Below are 20,000 nucleotides of genomic sequence, written 5' to 3' on the forward strand. Positions count from 1 at the left end.
CATCATTTAGCAGGCGCAGGAACGTGCCTCTGCACTGGCTCGACTGCTTCGTCTGGTTTTAGAGTCGTTAGGAAGAGGATGAGGAGGAGAAGGAGGAGAAAGAGAAGAAGGAACAGAGGTGGAGAAAGGGGATACGTGTGCGCGCTCGCGTGAGCGCACGTAGAGGATACGGAATTGGTTGGTTATTCAGTGATCCGCGCGAATGATTATTCAGCCGTGAAAGTGGAGCGTGCGCTAAATTTAAACCAATTATTTATAATCGGCACGATCGACTGCAAGTGAAACGGTAACTCGCAATGGGCTAGATCTCGCCTGATAAATTTTTCAATGACATTTTTTTTCTACTTTCTCTTTCTCTCTCTTTCTTCGATTTGTTGCCGTCAATCGGAGAATAGATGAATCTCGGATTCGTTTTTGGGCGATCATCAGAACCAATTTTCTACGAAGTTAGGAGACCGCCGATTGCCTATCGTGAGAGAGCGACAACATGAGAAAGTAAAACGCGGAATTGCCCAATATCCCGGCGGGGAACTTAAGACTTAAGTCCATGAACGACCGGAAGAATCTGTAATGGTAGAGAAAGAGAGATTGGTTACTCCGGGGAAACTCCGGGGAATATCAGGAGAGATAAAGGACACGTTGTTCCCTCCTCTTGTTCCAATCGGCGGAAATAGGGATCCTCGAAAACGATCGTTAGCTCGCGAACTTTACGACGACGTCAATGAGGTCACTATACCGATATTGAATGGCTCTTTATCTCCCGTCTCGATTGGCCCGCTCTCTCTCTCTCTCTTTTTGCCCGAAATAAAAATCTTGTTCAGCTCGTGCGTTAACGAGATCGCTCTAATTCTATAGCAAGATTAGATTAGTTGCCGCGATAGCATCTGTCTTATCAACTTGTCGAATGGCTTCGGGGGGGAGCGTTGTGTGTCGTTTACAATTTTCCTCGCTGAACGTACACCTACTTAATTCTCAAAGGCTATTATGGGTGAAATTTCGCTCCCCCGTGCGAATTTTGTTTTGCAATGTTATTAAAAAACGTAACCACTAGCAACACTGATTTTATTATTACTCACACGATCGAACTTTTTTGACAACTTGTTTGATTTCTAAAATAAATAAATATATACCTGAGTGAAATTTCACCCATGATAATATTTAATATTTGATTTTGTATAATAGCTTTTAAGGGTTAAACGCGCGTGTATCTGCGAATGTCCGGCGATAATAGAATCGAAGTAAGAAAAATACAATCTTTATGATTTTTTATTTCTATTTTTTTACATTGTTGTTTGCAAGAAGGTAAAAGAGTTTCTTCTCTTTCGTGCTCTGTTTTTTTTTTTTTTTTACACTCGACAGAATCAATTCGACTGAAACATTTGTTGTCGGGCTTTGTTGTCGTGATTCCTGGCGATACCATATAACGGAATGTGCACGAGTGGGATGCAACAGTGAATTAGTATCGTTGCCGTCTATGAAATTTGAACTGGCAAACTTGTATCCATGTCGCGGTTGCAGTTAGACGTCTTCCTTCTTGCAGTCCAGTCCCTACTCAAACTTCATGAACATATCTGATCATATCGGAGGAACGAATCGCCCTTGCTATTCGGTGACTACACTTTGCGCAGTCTAAAGATTCTGATAAGGCGACAGTGTCTGGACCAAAAGGAACATATGGAGAGGACATGTACGCGAACGCAATACAAGAACGAATTTTTCCGCTACTTCGTGATATGAACTGAAATTGCAACAGACGAGGTCGAGCTATACCGTTTCTTCTCCTTCAGCGTGCAGCTTCAAAATATTTTGTAGAACAAGAGGACACAAATTTGACAATTTCGTTTCGCTGACACACATATACAAACATTATTTGCAATAAGCGTTTGTAAACAATTGTTTTATAGCAAATACGCGTCACAGTGCGCATTATTCTTTCTTCTCCGTTGATTGTTACTACATAAAAAAATATAATTAAAACTACTACGTAAAATTTCAATTTCTAATATTTTTATGTTTTGAATAATATATGCGATTAATTTTATTTAAGTTAATCTAAACCTTGCTCTCTTATATTGTTAAATCTCTCAGTCTGCAGCCAAAGCATATGCTCGAAACCGCGGGGAGACCCGCATTACGCGAGAAATACCTTTTCAAGGACAATGGACTAGTCTGTTATCACCATTCATCGTGCGATATATATTGCAGCAGCGCTCTTTAAACCTTTTAAGTCGGCAACACGCTGTCGTACCGCCAACTGGAATGGAAAGGCTCTTAGCAGGTGCTTTAGGTGGGCGTGTTCAACCGCGATATAGTACCTTTTAACCGCGGAAACGGTAGAAAGCACAACTACGGCCTGTCGACCCCTTTCCTTCTATTTTTATCTCCCTCTACCTCACCTTTCTTTCATTATACATCGACCAACCCGGGGAACAAAACTTTTTTCCGACCCCCTTTAAACTAGATCTCGCCGCGCGTAACAAATAATAAAGTTTCTAAATGGCGTTTCGAAGCGACGATAATTACGACGGAATATATAACGTGTCTCCTTCATCTACACGTTGCTTGAGATTCAAAAGGATTCATTATACACGCGTATAAAAAAAAGAATTTATCACACGTAAATCTCGTAATATAAGAATTCACACGCAATTCCGTAACAGTCTGTAGATTATTCAATTAACGCGTTCACCCTCACCCTCGTACACAAGTTTCTTGACACGTCTTAGTCAACCGCTTTCTCTTGCCAAAGAAGATCGCTGAATAAAATTGTGATGTTTCCGTCGCTTCATCGAGTTTAAACAAACATTGTTTGATGCCAAACTCTCATTGCTTGATCTATTCTACGCGTGTTAATATCGCCAATCTATTCGCGTTGTTCGCCGTAGTAAAGCAGCATCGATCGCGCTTGTCTGAGAGCAGATTTATCACAAACTCACTGACAATAAATGCAATTCGCGATACACGCCCGTTCCTTTTGCGTACACGACACTAGCGATTGATTTATCACGCGCATGCTACGCGATAAAAATGCGAGCTGAAAACGCGCACGGAGTCTTCGTCATCTGCGTATATTTCGTGTATGCAACATACAAAACGATTCTGGTTGGTATACGTTGATATTCCCGTGATTCGCGCGGAGTTTCCTCACGCCACGTATTTAAAGTAGTCAGATAGCAATTGTACGAACAGGATGTGTAATTTCTCTCTCTCTCTCGCTCTCTCTCTTTCGTTTCCATCTAGCGGAGCGTAGGACGTTCAAATGTGACGATAAACAATCGGCGTTGTCAAGGTAAATCTTTTGATGAGAAACACCTCGCGCACTAAATTATATACCGTTACGAGGTTGATGCTTGTATATGTGTCTCTCAGGATTCTCCGTATTTGCCGGCGCTCTTATATCAAATCGAGGAATATTTCACCGGGAAGCTTATCAACGAAACTTTAACGCGCGGAGTAACATAATTGAGAATATATATCGGCGAACGTTAAAGAAATGCCAAGAGACCGCGATAATTACGTTTTTCGCTTACACAGTTTTTCTCTTCGCACGGCGAACTAAAAACAAAACAACAAAAAAAAAAAAAAAAAACGAAAAACTCACGCTGCACCACTTAGCCGGTAAACGTATAGGCGCTATGCATTTAACATTTGTAAAAAAGTTTTTTATCTGTCACCGCGCGCCCGCGTATGCATAAGAGCCCGGCATACATTCACTTCTTGAAAATGTGCCAGCTTAAAAGCCGGAAACATCTCGCGAAAAGTCCAAAAGCGAATCGGCGTCTGGCCGAAAGAAGTTCACGAAAAAGTCAGAGCTCTAAATATTACAACCCCTTTGCCCGACGACACACCAAGAGAGAGAGAGGGCCTCGTCACGTTGAGCCCCTTCTCGCGTGAGCGCAACGCGCGTTTCATCCGCGATGCGCCATACGCGCGGAAACCCCCGTGGCTCACCATAAAGAAAATCCGTGACGGGTCTAGCTTCCGGTCTTTCCTCTAGAAATGCGTCCTTTCCTTCTCTCTCTCTTTCTCTCTCTCGTTCCCAGCTCGTTCCCTTCTCTTTCTCCAAAAAGTATTGCTCTGGCAGCGACCCGCTGCCGTATCAACCCTCTTTGCATACCCAACGCATGTACATCATCCTTCTTCCGCACAGTGGGACGCGAGATATACGCCCTTCGATCAGTTCATCTTCTCTAGCTTTTAGAACGACGTTGAAAAGACTTATTCTAAAATTTCATATCGTATGTTATTCATGAAATTTTATGACCTTACTTTCTTTTTTATTGTATTCAACGTTGGAAAAAAGTCAAATTTGAAAAATATAAATTCAAGACAAGTTAATTTTAATGGTTGTAGCAAAATAAATAAATTGTTATCTTGCTTGAAAATATGTAGAAATGAATTTGTGTGCAGAAATGAAACGTAACAATAAAATATATTATTGTGACGCATTGTGTCGTGTGTACACGCATATATATGTATATATATATATTGATGTCCGCGCATCCAATCCAATTTTATTAATCCATTATTGAATCGAAATTCAATCAGTGATAAATCACCTGTTTCGAAAAAATATTCATTATCGACGATGTGAAATTAAATTATGGCCCGAATGGATATCTGTATCATATATCGCGCGCGTACACACATGTGATCCAGTTCTCCGATATCGGGAAACGGCATTTGCCGTTTTCCCCATTTTCCTTGCGTCGCCGCCGAGGCAGCGCCGTGCGCGAAGTTCCCTCCTCGCCGAGAGACTGCTCCGGTATGAGAAACAAGAAGAAAAGCGTGTGGCAGAACGGACACGAATGGAACTGCTCCAACGGCGGGAGAGTTTCACCGTAATATTCGAGATCATTTGAGATACTTTCAAAGAGTGGGCTTGTGTCCAGCAGAGACGAGAGAGAGAGAGAGAGAGAAAGAGACATAAAGACGAAGAAAAAAGGCAGACAAGAAGAAAAGAGAGTACACAGACATCGCGCGCGCGATCTCCATTTCGAGGAAAGACCTTCGGTCTTCTCTTGCGTGATAGGTCCACCTGTTTCCGTCTCTGTGTGTCTATGTATTTCTATCTTTTGTACGAGAGCGGAATATTTGCAAGTTTTCACGTCGATACTATATCCGATAGCAGCGAAAAATATCTGTTGAGTGGTTTTTACTAGTATCAAACTGTGTAACGTTTGGTAACGTCAAACAGCAAGCTATTGAGCGAGTTTTTTTTTTTTAAGTAGACATCTATTCTTATTTTCATGTTTCACGTATTTCAGCGCACAGTTTTCGCTATCGTGATTTTGCGTCACTTTGCAAACTCATTTAACAACAAACGTTAGCGATTTTTTTCCTCATAATGGTGTTTTTTATTTTAACGTTATCAACAGATTATTTATATTTTATAATATGTAAAATACGTATCACACACGTGTGTGTGTGTGTATAAAAATTTTGCCTCTCTTTTAAAAAGAGAGATTAAACTTCTCATTAATATGTTTTCTAAAACACACACTTTGCGCTGTGTTCGTTTATTTTATCCTCGCCTTACTCTTCAAGCTTCTAAACCACGAGCGCGCCTCCCCTGCTGTTTCTCTTTTCGCGTTTGTCAGAGGCAATGACAGGATATTAAAGTAGGAACAACGCGTAGACTGCAGACTGTAAATATCCGGTTGGTGCCCGGCTTGCCTGACGTTCACAATGAACAGGCGGATAAACCTGCGCGCGGCCAAAGGATTTCCAACGGGCCGGACATGGGGGCGGTCGCGGGAATCTCCGCTGTCCGTATGGAAATACATAGCAAAGTTTATTGCACGCCGGCTATGAAGCGCCGGTCGACATAATAGCGTTGATGAGGAAGATATAAATTACTTGGTGCTGCGCGTAAGTGACAAAAGCGATCGTTTCCCGTCTTTTGCGTTGGCGTGTATACGTACGAGTTGCGCGAGCTACTCGACCGATCGAATACAATTTTGTGTCGGAAAAGTACAATCGCATCGATCAATCAACGAAACGCTATATATATATATTTGCTTTATTTTCTAAAGTTAAGCAATAAATTAAAAATAGAAGATAAAAAAACATACGCGTCGTGTTCTGTGGCAAAAAATTTCCTACTTTTTCACGTATAATATTATGTTAATCAAAGTTTTTTGGTAATTCCGTATTCGCGGAGTAGACGCAAAGTCAAAGTAACTTCTTGAGAAGTTATACGGAGCAGGCTCTAATATAGAGAGAGAGTACGAGAGAATTTATGAATCTCAATGACGAGAGGCAATATCGCATGGCTATTCTTTATTGCAGCTAATAAAGAAGGCATTAGAATGGCCAAAGTTTACGCGGAAGTTGCCTTTTCTCCTGTACAAGATTAAATCATTTTTCTTTTCCCGAGGGATCGAGTTACATTCTAATTGCTGAAAGAGATCTGAATACAACTCTGTTATGAAATTACGTATAATTATACAAATGAGAGAGAAAGAGAGACTTAACGTTGCCGTAAAATAATATAAAAAGTTTATATAAAATAAATTTAATAATAAAATTCATAATAAAAAAAGCTTGTATAAAAAATAAGTAGCTTATGTAAAAAATAATTACGTAATATCTCGTGAAAATTTGAATTTAAAAATTAACAAAATTGTTCAATTCTCTGAAACATTTAATCTTGAAAAAAAAAACATGTTAAAAAATATAGAAAGATAATTAAAATGCTTCTTCTACTTTTAGAACCAAGTTATCCATCTTTTTGCTTCGTTTTTGTTCTTAATTAAAGAACAATTCGTAATTGCTCCGCTTATAATATTAAAGAAACTCATCGTCTCTCCAGAAAGATAAACGTATCCTGTTTTACAACGATGTTCGCCAGACGGGACGATTCTACGTCGTCGAGCAAACGCGATATGTTTGCCAGGAATAGTCAAGATCACATCGAGTGTAAAAATATTTGGAACTATCAGGCGCTCTTTGACTTTGACCCGAATCGAGCGGCATCTTTCGATCTTCTTCTCCACATCTAAGGAAAAAATCGTGCTCTTGCGACGGGAGAAAGGGGATGAGATGAATGGAATATGAGAGGACCGAGGAGAATAGAGAAAAACAGAAGTAGAACGAGGAAAAAAGAACAGAGAGAAAGAGAGAGAGAGAGAGAAAGAAAAAAAAAGAAAAATCCCGTAAGCGCTGTAGAGACTCTATCGGTAGTCTGGCTCCGATGGATCCTCTCGTAAAAGTGAGCCCGGGAGAGTAATAAAAAGAGCGACAGATAAGCCGCTTCGTATTGCCTTTCGATCGATGGCGTGTTGCATTGACGTATGTGCCGAGCGAGCGCACGAGCGCCGTATATAACTCGCTGATAATCCGCAAATTCCTTGCCAATATGTTTCTATAATCTCAAAGATCCCGGATTGCGAATACCGGTCCCGACGCGCCAGATCCAGTTAACTTCACGACGCATATATAATTTTTGTTTTCTCTTCATCTAAATAAAGAGAGAACACGGGAGGTAAGAGCTGACGAGAGGCTCTGCTTTTTAAAGTCTGAAATCTTTCTTAAAACTTTCCGGCTTACGAATTAACTTATTTGCGCATAAAACACCGTCATTTAAACAAACCGTTTAAAAAGACCTCCCAGAACAGAGTCGCGTCGCCTCGGCACTCTTTGCGCCGAAAGCCACTCACGCATCTGCATCCGCGTCACCGACACGGCGTTCACTCACGGTCTAAGAAGAAACGAAAAAGAGAAGGGAGAGAAGGGCGGTTCGCGCACACATACGAAGAAGGAGTTCAACGACCCGCGGGAATGTGCCGGTGCACCGGCGCAAGCTATCGTTTTAAACCGTGTTCGGCAATCTCGTAAGACCCGCGTCGCCGCTATACGTATAGAGAGGTGCGCGTACTTTTGATAACGGCGATCGCGCGCGGAAGGGATTACGAGATTGTGGCGGCGGCGAGCCGCAGCGGAAAGAAGAGACGACGGATGTGTGTAAAGAACGGGTAACCGAGACCCGTTAACTCTTTCGGCCGAGCTCGCTAAAGAAACGAAAATAAAAAACGAACAGCTTTTCAAGTGCGAGCAAGAGTCGTAATTAAATGTAAAAATATCGCATTCCCGTGTCTTAAACGTCAAAAAAAAAAAAAAAAAAATTTCAAGCTCGAACACTTATACCGGTTTTGTTCGTTGCTCCGCAGGTGTTTAACCGGTCAGTTCGCCACAATTACATACTTGACCCATATTATACGCGACACACACGGCGCCAACGTGTCGCTGTCAGCGATTGTCTGATAATCTAACTAACGTGTAGAGACCGAACAATTCGAGAGTATGGGAAAACGAAACGGTGTGCAAGTAGGTCAACTTTCCACGATTCCCCGACGATTTCAACATGTTAATTGTAATTTGGGACGAACCGGTCAAACGTGATTTTCGTTCTTTGTTTGTTGCGCGCGCGCGTACGAAGTTTCCGATCTGAGGTAGTTAAGCGCACGATTTCGATTGTTGTTGTTCTTCTTCTTCTTCTCGTGACCACACTAAATCAATGCCAATCGCGAGCAACGGTGATAAAAGATCCGTCTTATAGTCGCCCCGAGAAGATTAGGCTTTCGCGCGTCGTCTTTCTTTATTTGAACCTTCGTGATAAAAGAGCGTCACGAAATATCGAAGAGAGAGAAAGCCCAGTGAAAGAGGTCGACGGCTACGCATCCCCCAAAATCAATATGGATACCAACACGTGTGCGATACATCCCCGCGTATATGTTCGCACGTTACAGAAGACCTTTCGACGTGACTATAGGGTGGTCAACGTGTCAAGGGTGAGACGGCTGCCTTTCTTCATGACAAACTGCCCCCCATTCGTTGTGATCCATGAAACGAAAGCGTTGCTTTCCACATCGCTGGTTATCGTGACAAATTTGTGTTTATGTATACTCATCGTTCACACCCTCGGCCACACTAATGCCACGACGACAAAAAGCTACACCGTGCGCAAATATACAGTACATACAATATTTGTAGTAAAAACAAAATTTGTTTTACAAACATATATTGACTTTTTCAAATTAAAAACAAATACAATACTTGAAGAGTTTTTTTGAAATTTCGCTCGAAAGTTTTCAGAAACGACTTCCGATTGTGTGCGCCGTCACGCACCCTCGGATGCATACCTCAAGATCGTATTTCTTTGACACGATCTGCCTTTGTCATAGCTTTAATAACTTACCAAGCTGGAAACCCGAGAAAAAGAAACCGATGGTATGCCAATACATCATGCCGCTATAGAATGCGTTTATTGGATTTTTTTGCGATTAAATTACATTCCAGAAACGGCTCATCGATTTGATTTTGAATTTTTAAGAACGCCACCGTGATTTGTGTAATGTGTTAAACTTGTCAAAGCTTCTGCGTGATTAAATTAGTAATTTAAAAAATAAGAATATAAGAAAACATGTACACTATGCAAATTTAATATGTATAACATACAAATTTAATATGTAAATGAAATTTGATGTAGAAAAGAAGCCAAAAAAAAAAAAAACATTAACTATTCCTTGCATATTTTTGCTAGCGTGTAATATTACGCAATTCGTAGTAACACGCGTGTAATAAAAAACATGATAGATCACAACACTCGTGAATAACTGTCGAAGATTTCTTTCGAACGAAATAAAACGAATATTTCGGCGCGACGGTGCTTCCGTTAACTGTATTGGTACAACGTGTGCCGCCCGCAGCTGGACATCTCGCGAAAAAAATCGCACTATTGTGTGACGTCTCGTGAAAGCGTCTCATGTAATTGGCAATTAAAGCAGGTGGCTCTGACAGCCTATATATACCTGCAACACTTGAAATCCGTTTGCGCTCTACGTAGAGAGCGACGAAATTGTTCGCGGGAAATTTTTTTTTTCTCACTCTCACAATTTTGGGACAAACAAATTTCCACTTAATTCACTCATTCTCGCGCTGCTGTTTTTTCGTTCCGCTGGGATAAAAAAAATCCGCTCATCCGATGATTTCGTTTAAATTTGAACAAAGGCGCAAAAGAGCGCCTTCGAAACGTCCTTTGAAAGTTTCCGTGGTAAATTTTCGTTTTTTTTACCGCAAAACACAAAGCGTCCTTTGCGCGGACAGTGACGAACTATGACAAAACCCACGTGACAACTTGTGTAATAGCTGTTTTTTGCGTGAGAGCAGTTAATTGACTAACACTTTGCGCATATGCAATTTTTTCAAGCGTCGTGACACAAAGAGACAACTCGAAATAATCGCTCAAACGACAGTCTAGTGTTAAAATGTTCTCGTGTTAAATTTGAAAAAGAGATACCGGTACCCGCTTAACATTGGGCGATCAACGAGGCATCTCTTATATCCAACCGAGTGTGATTTTCGCCTCATTTACGGTATCTGTATAAATATAAATGTCGAAGGGACGGGACGAGAGATATCTCGCGTCTCGTATATATGCGCACATTTACGGCGTGTTACACTAAACGCTTCTTTAAAAGTCTGATCCTCTACGAATGGGGTACAACAAAGGGCGATTTGCGAAAGTGCATTGAGTGGGAACGATCTCCGTGAACACCGGGGAGGCAAGTGATTCGTCGAATTTACGACTCATTACATTGGAGATTGCTCATATCCTCTGATTTCGATCGTGAAACTAATTCGCAAGATTAGTTTTTACGTCATACAAAAAAAATAAAAAAATAAAAAATAGAATATTAAAAAAATAAAATAATAAAGTTGTAATTACAGCTCTCTTATTTTTGTAAAAGGTTTTGTTTCAGTAAATATTCTTCTCAAAATAAATGTACGAGTGAGTAAATGTGCAATTAATTAAATTCCTAATTAAAAGCACATAATGTTGTTATCAGAGAATAAAAGAGAAAGAGAGAGAGAGAGAGAGAAAGAGAAAGAAAGAATACTTTTGCGGAAATCTACTCAGATTCGCGATGAAATCGACCGAAATTTGTAATTAACAATTGTAATTGAAAACATGCTCACGCGACACGTGCATATATTTTATTGTCGTACATTATATCAATCCTTTCAATTTACTGGGCGCGCACATCATTCAAATTTGATCGTGTGACAAGATATCCGTATCATTGCGAATAATTGCATCACCGTTAGTTTGTACTTCACATTCACGTTGTTCACAAGCGATAAAATTGTGCGCGATACGTGAATACGTCAGTCATACAATTTTACCCGAAGTGGCATAAGTGGTCGTTCCGGGTAAAATTGTCGAAAAAAGAACGAGGCCAAAAGAGAATCCTAATGGAGTAGTATCACGGGAAAAGTGCTGCTGCGAGTAGCCTGCGCGTTCCCATGCGCGCTTTGCTCACGTACCCGCGCACACGCACGTCGGAGATTAAGTAGGAACTTCCTGGCGCGAGTTATTCCCGCTCGTAGGCAAATATTCAAACTCTGATGAAACTCGAAGCCAAAATTCTGCTGATCCTTTCAGGGTCGACAGTCATTACCAGGTTTACCAGTAATATAGCGGGCGAAGCTTCCAATAATAATCTCATCTAACATGGGAATCGTTTGATTCTCTTCTCTCATCCACGCATGCTTAACGACGCTAATTAAGCGCGAGACCTTTTCGTTAATTGCACTCGACGTCAAATGGCGTAATAAAAACTTACCCAACGGTACGCAAAATATATTGGTGCGCGTAATAATGACTGCCTCGATCATCATTAGGGGGTAATCATTATTATACGACGGTTTTTTCGCGCGACGCAATTGCAAATACACGACGAACGCGAAGGATAAATGGCTTCGAAACAGCGCGCTAAACTATCGAAAAAAAAAAAATGTTAAAGAAAATGTGTACGTTTTATCTTTGTGTTTGTGCTCGCGTTTGTATTCATATCTTCTTCGCGGTGTCGAGATCGCGGGACGATTTGAATATAAAACTAGTGAATTCATCATGCATGCAAAACGGGAAAACAAACAGGGCGAAAATGCGACCGCGGGTGTACGTAGTGCCATTATCCTAAGATCTTATTGCTTCTTATTATGCGAGAAGGCGTGCTAGAATAATTCGTCTTGCCGCGCATTACCGGAAGGAAAACAGTGTCACCTCAGTGGCGGTAATTTGTCATCCTCGTATAATGTTCTTGCCGAGAAAGAGAGAGAGAGAGAGAGAGAGAGAGAGAGGAAAATGCTGAGAATTGGAAATAGTCTTTAGCGCGTGCGGAAATATCGAAAAGAGAGAAAGTACTTACTCTAAGGATTTCCAGTTGGGAGCGCACAAATTCCGCGCGGCTGGCAATGTCGGGAATCGCCACAGGAAACGAACCCATGTACTGCGGCAGAAAGAAGTTCGTGTTAGAAACGATGAAGTAGAAACGATTTCTCGGGTTCATTTATTCTATGGCTCTCGCTTTCACATTTTTGAAATAACAATTTAGAAATCAGCGTGTGGTTGTCGGGGAACAGTTTCCATATGCGCGGAGCCGCTTGTGTGCTTGGAGTCGCGCGCTCGATTCCGTTCAGCGATATCGTTATATTTCACCTTCAACTGATTCGGCATATAGAAGATTTTTCCCGACAGCAGCAAATATCTATCAAAATATTTATATAAATATTTATGTAAATATTCATATAAATATTTATATAAATATGCGTAACAAATTTATATATTTGTTTTGTATAATAAAAAATATAAAATATAATATTTTTAAACCCAATTAAATATTTTATATAATAATTTATTGACACACACACACACACACACATGCGTTATTTATATGTTATTTTACCCTTTTTTTTCTTTTACATATATATCGTATCTGTTACGCTCTCGCTAAGAGAGAAATAATTATCGGCTCGTCGACGTAAACGTGTTACGAAGAGTTCGTTACCCACCCTATCCTTGCACCCCGGCTCAGCGGGTGACCTCTAGACGGTGATGCCACACAACACGAAAACTATAACGCCACACACACGTCGTTGGAAAACAATAAAGGCAGACCTGGCCTAGTCTACGACAAGAATTTAATTTCCTTTTTCCGTTTCAAGGACGTCCGTACACCGGAACGTGTTTCCTTCTTTTTTCCCCCTTCGTAGGCTCGCCATTTCCTTTCCACAGTCAATTTGGCTGGCGATCAGTTCTGCTCTAGCGCCGAGACAACATTTGGAAAATTTCGTTTCTACGTCCATGGAAAATTGCTTTCGCGTTTGACAAAAAATGATTAAAAATTGTTTATGTCCATAAGAAAATGTCTATAAAAATAATCTATGTTGTATAATTGTTTGTATACTCGAAACATCAAGATGATAAAAATACTTTTTATATTTATAAATCTTTGTATTTCCCGATCGTTTCTCTTGCCTGGTCAAACGTGTGTCGCGCGACGATTATATGGTCGATAAAAATAGCGACCCTCCAAACACAACGGCGATAAATAAGAACACCAGGAGGTAGATTCCAGAGATGTAATAAATAACAGCACCTAACGCAATTATGTGTTCATAAAACGTAGGAAGGATAATATATATTTTCCTTCTTGCTCGAGAATTATTCGAATTGAAATTCCAAAAATATTCGTCGAGTATCAAAAATGCGGTTAAACCACTGCGCGTTAACTTGTTTATTGAATTTTTGAGTACCGCGCACAACAGTCCGCGCGAGGATATTTCCGTAAAACATACCGTAGAAACTTCACTAGATGCACACATGAGTTTGCGGGACAATTAAAATTTAGCCCGCAATACGCAACGTTCACAAAAAACAACTGAACAACAGAGAAAAGCTTCGTAGACAAAGAAGTTGCGAACGTTTGAAAATTCTGGCGAATATACAAGTGCGCAAAAATTTTACGATTCCGTATCTCCGCGTTCACGAATCTTTCTCTAGCTGCCAGTATTTTGATCGGTAGAAATTCGTATCGCGATATAATCCTGCTTTTAATCCCAGCCGGATGATTCTCATTGTTGTGTTTCATCGAACTTGTCTCTCTCTCTCTCTCTCTCTCTCTGGGCGGTCTCTTCTCTCGGAATCGCTGAGATTTTCCTGAATTATTATGCCACTGCAGAAGAGAGAGGCCGAAATATGTCGAGAATTCCGCAGTAGAGACGGATGTTTTATAACAATATTTGGAGGCTAAAAATAGTTTGTTCTCTTTATTGTTGTGAGAATGTTGTAAACACAAAATAAATTTTCCTATCACAGATCGCTAAGACAAAATAATCTTACGATAGATACGCTCACCTTATCGGAAAATATTATACAAAAATATCATATAAATATTTTTACATATTTACATAAATTAATTAAGCAACGATCTCTTTCGCGCGCGCGCGCGCGCACGTCTGTGCGTGCACAGAATCCAAAACGATAAAAGTTGATTTCTCGCCGCACGGCACGGCTGCTGTTGTGAAATTACAGCATTTTCCGGCATCGCGAGCAATCGGCCGTACTAATATCTCGCGGGCATTAAAGCGAGCGTTAAAATGAATCGATTGAACGATCACGACAATCGAAGAATGTAAAAGCCCTCCCTTCCTTCCTTCGACGCTCGCCGCACATTTTGCCGCTGCTGCTGCCGCCGCTGGTGAGGAATCGTTACGATTATTACGGCACTATAAATCCCCACGATATATTTCACGGTGGCGAAACACACCGGTTACTTTATTCGATCGCTTATATCGCGTCAGAGCTACGCACCTCTTCTCCGAGAATGATGCAACACGACACCGCGCGACGTATCGTCTATTCGAGATATGTACTTGTATTTTACATACGCGTCCCGCCGCGGAGAGAGCCGGCTATTCCGCTCCTCGAGATGGGACTGCGTAATTGCAAAAGTGAAATTTGCATGTGCATATTAAACGGAAAGAAATAAATTTGAAATTTCTTCTTTATTTCCGAGCTTGGAATTTCTGTAGCAAGCCTTTCCTTTATGTCCTGTACACTCTAGCCCTCGGCTTATATTGCGCTCTTTCTCGCGAGAGAATCCCGGTTTTAATAATCCACGCTTTTGGCCGTTCTTTTAATGACATATTTCATTAATTGCTCGACGTCTCGCACACGCCAATGGCGGCAGGTCGGATGGAAGTAATCGTAACTCTTCCCACCTCTCTCTCTCTCACCCTCTCTTCCTCTCTCGTCGCGCGCGCCGACGAAATTGCAGCACACGCACGGCTAACGAGCTCGTTGACGGAATTTTCGTCACTATAGCACCACGTGAAGTACCTAATTTCGTTGGTACGGCCGGAACCGAGAACACTTGTTCCACTTTCGGCGAAGAGGACCACCGCGCGTCGAAAACCGACATAATGCATCTTTTTTTTTTTTTTTTTTTCCAAGCGAGTTTCGTGGATTTCGAGTGATAATCACCTGTTGCGATTTTTTTTTCAGTTTTAAATGTATAAAGATAAAAATTCAATTCCCTCCATTTGCGTCCGTTGACATTACGCCGGCTGAGTTTACTTTCACCGGTCGTTGAATTTTGCGGAATTATGCGAGACTCGCGGAGAGAGTCGATTAACCATCGCGTGCCACAGGCGAAACGTGTCAATATGGCTTCTGTAATCTCGAGTGCTTCCACGCTTCGGAGAGTTGTGTCGATTTGCAGACAGCACCGAAGGGAATCACACGACAGAGCTTTTCGAAACATCACATATCGGATTTAATTAATATTTTCTAATTAAACTCTCTCGGGGTTTTATATTTGTGCGCGCGTGTGTGTGTCTATATCGACGAGAGAAGTAACGTAATATTTATTCGATATCGAACTCGGTGCATCCTCGAATAAGAACCGTTGGTGCAAATCATCTCGTTGTATCGTAAACACATTCCTCGAATCGAGTGTCAGTTTCTTGCGATAATAAGATATTCCTCGCATTATCGCGAGTGAAATTGCATCCGCGCGCAAATCTGCATAAGTTCGCCGTGCTTACCAAGCGTGGTCACGTTGTAACTGTTGACATTTTCGCGCACTTCGTCATTGAAGTCGTGACGAAGAATAGCGACGCAGGATAGAAAGGACGTTGCGTAAAACGTGCGCGGCATTTAAATGATTCGGAATGCCATCGCGCGCGCGGAACAAGAGAATCGAATCATCGCTAGTGCGAGGGTGTCCCCCGACGGTATTCTATCGGAAATCGATGATTCCCGTCGATTGTAACCCACTTCGATAATTCAATTCGACCGGTTTGGAAAAACAATCTAAATATTGCTCTCGCAAAAACTAAACAAAACCTGTATATATACACGGTAACATAATGAATAAAATCAATTAGCGAAGGTTTTTTAATTACTTGTAAAAATCTTCCATTCGTCTTGTCGCAAAAAAATGTAATCCAAAAGTAAGTTTCTTGATATTCTCGAAAATCAAATCGCCGACGATATAATCGCTGATAACTGAACAAACCGTTACGTCGGTCAACGTCTCTGGATTGGCGCCAGAGAAATAAAAATCCACCTCGATTCGAAACTGGAGCAAAATGATCCGGATTTTAACAATAGTAAAACGCGCTCCGTAGACATACGTGCAGGGTAGGTGAATATTTGTTGTTCGACGAGTGGCTGAATGCGTCGCGAATTCGGCTTTTACCACGCGGCAGCGCGCTCGTTGAGGAGTTTTAAATTACGCCCGGTATTGTACGAGTACAATGTGCTGTCATTGTGTCGAGAGATGACAAGAATAATTCGTATCCGCGCGTATTTCGCGAAATCGACGATTTAAAGCGAAATCTGTGACAGCCGTCCGGCTACCGCGTGATTAGTAAATCCGTTAAATGCAAATTGATCTCGTATGTATGAATATCGAGCCGAAAATAGCGAACACTTAAGATGCCGATGGAACGAACGAACCGATGTGTGGATCGTTGCGCTTGAATTTTGCGACAAAACAATTTCAAGCTATTTCAAATATCATTTAAACGCGTTTTATCGAAATTGCTTTCCCGTGTACAATCGGATAAACAAAAGAGCGAGGAAATAAGAACGTTAAATCGAAATGAAAAACACGACGGGGCGTATCAATTTAATTGCGAGACGAAATTTTGTACGCACGATAGAGAATGTGGCAACGGTGATACTCCATTATTTATTCTGCTGAAAATATCAATCAAATAAAATTTCATGCTCTCGCTAAATTGAAGTGCCGTTACATTACAAATGGAGTTATTGCGCTGGCGCGCGCACGCACATACACACGCCCGTGTGTATGTACACGCACGGCACTTGCGCGAACGCGGGTGATTCATTAATAAATATCACATCCATCTCTCTCGATGTCATGAATACACAGCTTTGATATTTCGTTTTTCTTTTCTTTTAGCAAACACAGCACATTGTTATTCGTCTGTGAAAATCTATTCTTCTGGAATACAGTATTACTTCTGCTCGATGTAATACGTTCTCAAATACGGTTCTCAGTTAACTTCGCGCGCGGCGATTTTTGAAGCTCGAAGTGTTCGAGATCGCTTCAGGAGCAACACAGCGAGCAATGCCGGGGAGATTTATATCCGTTCGCTTCCTTCGAGAGATATAACTATACGAGGAGGAGGAAGCGCGCGAACGAAAGAATCCCCCGCAGCATTTGCGCACACGCTCACACCCGCGCTTCCTCCACAGAAAACCAGAAGAGACGGGACGAGACGGAAAGGAGCGGAACGGGTGCATACAATGCACACGCGCGAGATTCCATGCAAAATGCGCGAGCATGCGGCCGCGTGCGTGTCACGAGCGCGCCTATATCGCGAAAAAGAAGAAGAAGAAGAAGAAGAAGAAGAAGAAGAAGAGGAAGAAGAAGAAGAAGATGATGATGAGAAGGAGGAGGAAGAGAGTCGTACATGAAAATTACATACCCCGTCCGACTTGCGCTTAAAAGGCCTCGGACGAATAACTGTAGTCAGCTAAAAGCCTCTCATACGTCAATGCCACGTTTACGAGATTTCGTGGCCTACGCGATACTGGTAAATGCTTCGCCGCGACCTCCGGTGTATATTCCGCGTCTTTTGTTATCGCGAGGTCGTCGTGGGGACGACGATACAGGTAGATTACAGATATACGTGTGTTATGATAAATCGGTCGTTGTCTCCTCGTAAGATGTTACACCAAAGTGAAATAGATGTACACGTAAGTGAGAAAAAAAAGCGCAACTTTTGAGAAAATCTGTGACGGAGCGTTCGGAGCGTTCTTCGAATTGATAATTTCACGTTCCGAGCGAAGTTCTACTTTAAGATTAACGATTATTAGCGATGAGACCCACCTTAGCCGCAACGAATCTCTTCGAGAACGTTTCTGCCATAATAAGTATACATCACTTCCCATCTGATTCTCGGCACCGGTTATGTATTTTTTTTTTCTCAAGAACACATAGGAAGTATCTTCCACACAAAACTCGAAGAGAGTATGCAGATTCTCTTGTTGTTCGGTTCGCATACCGCGTGCATGCGATGCATTCTTACGGCACTCTCTCGTTCTACCTCACATTTTCCAAAACGAAAAGAAAAGAAAAAAAAAAAAAAAAGAAGAAAATCGTGCAGTCAGGAAAAATGCACTTCCGATAGGCAACGCTTCTCGAATTTAGACGCGCACAGTTTCAGTTTTATCGTCGACAAAAAATTCATCGAACGTCGATGTCAGCGGACGGAACTTTTAGCGCTAAATCGAGCGTTCGCGCATCGATTCTAACGTCGCGCGCAGGTGAATAATTATCGGATTAAGTCAATATGCAATCCGCTCGGACCGGACATTTGTCAGACGCATTTAAATGAGATATTTCGCGCCGGCTGTGAAGAAGAAATAAGGACTGGTCGACCTTTGCGCGCGCGCACGATAGCCGGGGATGACATTTGCAATTGGAATCTCAACTGGTTTGATTCGAATCGTTAGCCAGTTCCAGAGAGTCGAACATAAATTATACGCACACAAAACAACTGAAATAATAAATATACATTACATTGTGTTTTTGCATTAAATAAAACACTGAAAAAAATACACTAAGTACTAAATAATTGGAGAAATAGTTGATGCCGCAAAGATGATCAATTAAAACGGAGCATATATTTTTTTTTGTTTTTCTAAAAAAAAATTTAAAGCGACTTTGAATTTTTGAGCATCATGAAAACGGCTGCAAGTAGCACTTGATCGGAAAATCATGCCGCATTCTGCGTGTGCCATCGCGCGCGTGTCACGCACATTTTTCACCTCAATTGTCAAACGAGGTATATTCAAGAATTCACTTGTGATACACACACGGCGAACTGCGCGCGACACAATTTCCGCGCGCGATACAAAAATCATGCGACAGACACTATCATTCATTGGACAATCCAATATCCAAGGTCGAGAGGTCAATCCTTTCAAAATCACGACTCAATCCATAAAAATCGTCGGCAATTCTGAGCCAACTATCGATAAATCACCGTGGCGCGTATGCGCCTGAAATGTCATCGCTGTCGCGACGGCGACTGAATTGGCGAGCCGTTCGTTTGACAAATTCCATGACGAAGAATCCGAGCGCGTGGAGTTTCGATTGTTTCTGCGATCGCGACAGAAATCGCGTAGCGTGTAAAACGTTATTATTGGGAGTCCGGGACTGTGGCAACACAGGAGACGCGATGACAGGCGGCCGAGGTTTCACGTAGAACGCGAGCCACGTCGTCGTCTTATCACCACGTTATCACATCGGTCACGTGCTCACCCGTATAAGTCACCGTGGAAACACGCGTTCTCAATAAAATCACATGGTGAACCGGACGATCCGCGAACAGTCCCGTCGAGAGTCCGGAACGCGAGGAAGCCGGAGTTACCGGTGAACGCGCGACGAAAGACTGGCCCGCCGGGACCCGGTAAGAGGTCCCTTTACCGCGGCCGGGGCCCCGATGATACGCGGACAGACGGCGCGGTCGCTAATGGCCAATGGCGCACGGATAAGAGGAAAGGACGTCGAGTCCTAGGAAGGATCCAGCGATGTGGAAAAGGAGGAACTGACCGACTCGCCGTGACGAGCGTCGCAAGAAGGTGGAGGAGAATATAACGGAAGAGAAGAGAGAAA

The 20,000-nt window shown here is 41.9% G+C and overlaps 1 protein-coding gene across 6 annotated transcripts in view; it reads right to left on the reverse strand.

Annotated features, from left to right (window-relative positions):
• Positions 1-19,769, reverse strand: part of LOC109858989 (tensin-1-like) — a 62,643-nt gene extending 42,874 nt beyond the window's left edge. The window contains exons 1-3 of one of the 6 annotated variants that reach the window (XM_020436775.1): positions 19,151-19,769; positions 18,210-18,879; positions 12,213-12,293 (exon numbers count right to left, since the gene is read on the reverse strand). In XM_020436775.1, coding sequence (XP_020292364.1) covers positions 12,213-12,293; positions 18,210-18,248 — 120 coding nt within the window. In that variant the 5' untranslated portion in view covers positions 18,249-18,879; positions 19,151-19,769. Of the gene's footprint in view, positions 1-12,212; positions 12,294-15,891; positions 15,932-18,209 lie in introns of those variants that run through there. The other 5 variants (XM_020436776.1, XM_020436773.1, XM_020436777.1 and 2 more) reach the window with 5 other exon arrangements.
• Positions 19,770-20,000: the final 231 nt, after the last annotated feature.

Source organism: Pseudomyrmex gracilis, unplaced genomic scaffold (assembly GCF_002006095.1).
Source record: "Pseudomyrmex gracilis isolate BER0280 unplaced genomic scaffold, ASM200609v1 scaffold_232, whole genome shotgun sequence".
Lineage (NCBI taxonomy): Eukaryota > Metazoa > Arthropoda > Insecta > Hymenoptera > Formicidae > Pseudomyrmex > Pseudomyrmex gracilis.